At 41.5% G+C, this 5,253-nt stretch overlaps 1 protein-coding gene across 3 annotated transcripts in view; it reads left to right on the top strand.

The window, feature by feature from the left end:
- Window positions 1-1,203: 1,203 nt before the first annotated feature.
- Window positions 1,204-5,253, top strand: part of prrc1 (proline-rich coiled-coil 1) — a 14,784-nt gene continuing 10,734 nt past the window's right edge. The window contains exons 1-5 of one of the 3 annotated variants that reach the window (XM_035535669.1): window positions 1,204-1,295; window positions 2,210-2,255; window positions 2,588-2,700; window positions 3,719-4,141; window positions 4,967-5,112. In XM_035535669.1, the coding sequence (XP_035391562.1) occupies window positions 2,604-2,700; window positions 3,719-4,141; window positions 4,967-5,112 (666 nt within the window). In that variant the 5' untranslated portion in view covers window positions 1,204-1,295; window positions 2,210-2,255; window positions 2,588-2,603. The remainder of the gene's footprint in view (window positions 1,296-2,209; window positions 2,256-2,587; window positions 2,701-3,718; window positions 4,142-4,966; window positions 5,113-5,253) is intronic. The other 2 variants (XM_035535668.1, XM_035535670.1) reach the window with 2 other exon arrangements.

Below are 5,253 nucleotides of genomic sequence, written 5' to 3'. Positions count from 1 at the left end.
GTTTGTTTGTTTTCAATTTATTAATTAATTTATGTAAGATTTCTCAAACACAACCAACGTTATGGTATTTAAATCTGCATTTAAAGATTCCATTCTGGTTAAAATCACAAATGCATTTGTTTTATAAATGTTTTTATAAATGCACTTTTGTGACATTTATTAATTACATTATTAATACAATCATCACATTCTAACATCACACTCTTCTTGTGGTTGTGGTGAACCGATTTACAATTTACAGATGCGCCACGTCCATTAGCGAGAGAAAGTTATTTCACTGTGGTATGTCATTTTCACATGACATACATGGCTGGACTAAATCTTACTTAGCTAGTTAGCCAACAAGGGTAGCATCTTGGTTGTTTTACCCCAACATTTCTTTAATCAGTGGCCTAATGTAGCAATCAAAGCTACAAAAAGCTACAAGATACTCTGCAGACAAATGCTGTTGCTGCATCGCCTAGACAAGTTCAGACAGGCACCAGCTGTTGGATAAAACATTCATTCGAGACTGTAAGGATCCAGACATGGTCAAACAAACAAATATTAATAAAAACATGCATACCTACAATAAGACTGCATAAACAGTAATGCAAACAAAGAATAAATTATAAAAAATTATAATAAAAATAATAAATTATAATAAAGTATAATAAAAATACAAATTTGAATGCAGTCAATACTCACGATACTTCAAACACAATATCAGCATAATGTATTTTTTTCTATGGGTCATCGCAGAATATATCCAACATGGGAGTTCTCAATTAGGATAATAATCCTACTGCATAGGTTCGGGGTTTTCTATTCGGTCTCTGTGCACCTCATTATATTATGTACTTTAACTTAGTGTCATTTTATTGTTCAGTTGCAGTGAAGTCTTGATATATGTCTGCGAATTTTGCGATATAAATATTTAATTTGGAGCATCACAATGTTTGATGGCTAACAACAAAAACGATTACATTTTTATAGACTTATTTTCCAGTGTTTTTTTTTTTTGGTTATTCGCATTGCATACTTAGCTTTGAGTGAGGCACACCTCCTTTGCACGCACCTTACAGCCATAATTTGATTCTTTTGGACTGAACTGAACTCCCCTAACCTCGCGCTGATCTAGGCCAGCGCACCCACGGCCCCGCCCATCGCCGCTTTGGACGTGGCAATGTCTGACGTCATTATCACGCGGCCATTTTCGACGGGGCAAATCTCGCTTGCATTTTGGTCTAGAGTTGGTTAGACATAAATTCGCTTTGTATTTGCCTGCGCGTTGCTTAGGAATAGGAAAGTGACAGGTAGGATTATGCTGAAGTAGACTTTTTTTTTTTTAAACTTGTTTTGTTGTTACTTCATTTGAGCGGGGGTATATTCCTTTTATCTAGCTGTTAAGTACATAACTCAGTTGGAGTGTAGCAGGAGAGCAGCGCTCCAGCTAGCTAGCTCACGCTACCTAGGTTAGCTGTCTTGCTAGGCATGAATATCAGCTGTCCTGCAAGTGTGTGCGATGCATCACAGACTGCAATTGATGGCTTTCAACCAAATATCTGGATTCTAGACTGATATGAGAACTTGAAGCCGCCTCCAGCTCGCTAAGCAGACATCACTGAATCTGCTTTGTTCCAGTTGCATTCTAGCAAGACACCTTAGCATATTTGATGCGACTCTTATAGTTAAGGTTAGCTAGCTAGCTAGCTTGTTAGTTTCTTACTGGTCTTGCAGTTTCCCGTGTGTATTTAGGAAAATAGACTGTTTTGCTAGTAAAAAAAAGTACTTTTTTTACTAGCAGAGTGCTGAATCTACTTAAACCCCAAACCTGTAGAGCGGCAAGCATAGTGTAATACAGTGAGCTAGCTAGTTAACTGTTTGCTGAAGCTGAGTCTGAGGTCTTCCTGCTGCATATGTTTTGCGAAGCATTGAAGACGTGGCAAAAGAACACAAGGCTAGCTAGCTAACTAGATAACCTAGCTGTTGTAAGAGCGCTATCTTGACAAGTCAATACCATCTTTAATAACAGCAACGTTTGCGTTTCCAGATTTGTTACATTAGAACATTTTCTGTATTATACTATGTAGGGCATAGCCCGTTGTTTTTGCCTGCATTTGCATCCGTGGACAAATACCTACCTGTCTGTATTACTGATTTAGTATGACTTTTCTAAAGTATAATGGACACTGAGGCTCAAAACTCTCCCCTTCCCCTCCGTTTTCAGTCAACATGTAAATCATTGCTGTCTGTAAAACTGCATATTTACCAAGGTAAAGACAGACTTGCCTTAACTGTATAGCACGTTACTGTATGTACGTGGCCTAAAGGTTATGTTGACATTCTCTTTCGCAACAAAACCCAACCCTGTTTGAACACAAGCAATGTGCTGCTCAGTGAATTATAGTGTGTGTTATCTGCTGTATATAATCATGCATTTAAAGATTAAAGGTTAGTTTTAGAAGTGCAGAATGATGCCAGACTTATTTTGATGGCAAGCAAATGTTTGTGGCCCAGGCTACTACCGTGAATGTAGCAGTGTTGGATATTTGATTGCAACACTGTTGGGTTGAATGAATTGATTACTTTCCCATCACGGTCACAGGAAGAAGTTAAGAAAGATGATGGAAGAGAGTGGAATAGAGACTACCCCACCCACCACTCCTCCACCTCCACCCAGTGTGGCTGCTGCCATCAGTCCCCCTTCTCTCACTATGGGTAAGACCTGTGCACAGTTGGGTGGTGCTTTTTGTTAAGCAAAACCAAAAGAGTTATTAGTGGGAAGGTCCAGAGTGTGCCATCATCTCTTTTTTTCTTTTAAGTCATAGAGACAAAGCATTTATTTTTAATATGATTTTGCAAGGCTTTGTGTTTGTCACAGCTGAAATGGCTGTCAGTTGCTCATTAATGTAAAGACAGTGTCCTTGAAAATGGCATTCTATTAAGAATATTTTAGCAGCTACCAAGAGTGTAAACCGTCTTGCAAACTCAGAAAACTGATCAGGCTTCATTGCTTGTTGTAGAAATGTGAATCTTTTAATCTGTCAAAAGTACCCAATGTCCATTTTCTAGTGTATTTTGAATCTATTCGTGAGGATTCAAATTATTTTTTGTTGTTCTTTCAGTGATTTTTTTTTTAATGGATTCAGGGCGTTGTGAAGGAGCTTAGCCTAGTGGTGCTGAACAGTAGTGAAAGTAGTTTGTCCTCGGGCTCTTACTTGGAAATATATCTGGGATTCAGTTGCCTAACTTTAAGGAGACCTTCATAGCAGCACTGCCTCCCCCAGGAATAATGGTAGCTTTAGGTGTGATTTTCTCTATGACACAAGCCACAGTCACAGCAATGTTATTTACACCCACAATGTCATCTCAATGCCTGTAACATCCATTTGTTATTGCAAGTAGCTAACTATTAAAAAGGCCCCTAATGTTTTCATGTCTCCAGTGGTACTTTGATGAGGGAGAACAGGAAGCGGAAGGTGTGGCTGTGTTTATTATTGCTTTCTGGCAAGGTCGCCTTGTTCTTATGCCGTGTGATGAATTGAAGACCATCATTGCCAAGTAGATGTTCATCCATTGTACTTGCACTGGGGTGATTGTTGTGTAGGTGTTATTAATGTTAATGTCTGTTTGATGAATGAGTGACATAGGGAGGAAAAAGAAAGCGCTTGGTACTAAAAGGTTTGCTGTGCACAGCAACAAGGCGTTCATCTTTCCTTATCCTTCCTCTTTATAGGTCTGTCCAGTCCACTGACACTTCCCACTACCAAGGGCGTCTCTAGCTTTGCCCCGGAAGGATTCTCTACCCCAGTACCTCCCACAATGCTGACCTCCACCTTGCCTCCTATCCAGTCCTCAGCACCACCTCTGTTCTCCCCCAGCCCTATGACTCCACTGTCCACAGCCTCCCATGCCCCTGCTCCACCCCTAGGTGGGCATGTGCCTTACAGCAGTCCCGTGGCACCTTTCCCTTCTCCTTCTGCTCCTGCTCTGGGATCCTCTGCGCCTCCTCCAGGTCCGGTACAGTCTGCCCCTCCCATGGGGCCGCCCACCACTGGCTTCACTATGACCGCAGGCTATGACATCACACGAGGGCATGCTGGACGCACGCCGCAGACACCGCTGATGCCCAGCTTCTCTAGTGCCCCACCTATGCCAGGTACGATTATCATGTTTGTGTACTACTGATTGACCTAGTAGGGCTGAGACTAGCTCTTAACTGATGAAAAGGCATCATATGCCAATGCTGTAACTCAGGATGACGAGCCCAGGAAAACAATGCTTGTGCTTTCCTCTGGAGAAGTTGCTATGCCATGTGTGTATTGCACGTTTTTCAGGAGTACCTTTAAGTACAGTTAAATAATTCCACTGTACACCAGGAAAACATTTCTCTTCTTGGCCACTTGCCTTACTCTTTACGACAAATTTCAAAAATGATGCTGACCCAGTAGTTCATTGATGGTACTATAGCAAAACTCAGTATAAATTACCCCTCCATTAAAACAAGTGGAGTAAAAACATAGTATTGGGAACTCCAGACGATATGTCATGTATAATGTAGCCTGAGGTGGGTGGTGTGCCGTGCAAAGCAGAGGGTCAGGAGCTCTAAATTGGAAGCTGTTATCTGAATGAGTGAGTGCAGGGCAGTGGAACTAAGCCTACCAATTTCAGCCGAGCTGTAGCTGTCAGCTCTGAGCCACTCTCATTAGCTGAGTGGGAAGCCCCCGGGCAGTGCCCCGGCTCTGAAACAGCCATGCGCTTTATTCGCATGTTGCCTGAGAGATCTGTCAAATTGAATATCATGCAGAGATGTCACGTGAAGGTCTTTCAGAACTTGGTTTGATGTAGACTTATCACAAGGTCAAATCTTTTTCATAGGTGAATGTTCATTTTCTTGGTACTATTAATCACATTAATTATAAGCATTAATTGTAAGCATTATAAGACAACAATCCTTCCTGTTTGTGCCATGATGGCACTTTAGGTGTGGTCACGAACCCAATGATGCACCAGCCTGTGATGTCGGGAGGTTTGGATGTAGGTTCCCCCATCACTTTCCCTGAGGACCATGAGGATCCCAGGATGGGTCCCGATGGCACCTCTGGAGGAGGAATATGGGGCTTCATCAAGGTAGTGGGTCATTTCTACATACAGAAACCCAATATCTCTACTGTAACATTCTGGTGCCGAAAAGCCTCAAAAGCCGAGAGATCTAAAAAGTAAAAAATAATTAGACGCATAACCATATTATTTACCACTTAGCATGGCTAT

The sequence above is a fragment of the Electrophorus electricus genome, chromosome 17 (assembly GCF_013358815.1).
Source record: "Electrophorus electricus isolate fEleEle1 chromosome 17, fEleEle1.pri, whole genome shotgun sequence".
In the NCBI taxonomy this organism is placed as follows: domain Eukaryota; kingdom Metazoa; phylum Chordata; class Actinopteri; order Gymnotiformes; family Gymnotidae; genus Electrophorus; species Electrophorus electricus.
Note: the sequence above shows the minus strand (reverse complement) of the source record. Positions and strands in the feature narration are given on the sequence as shown.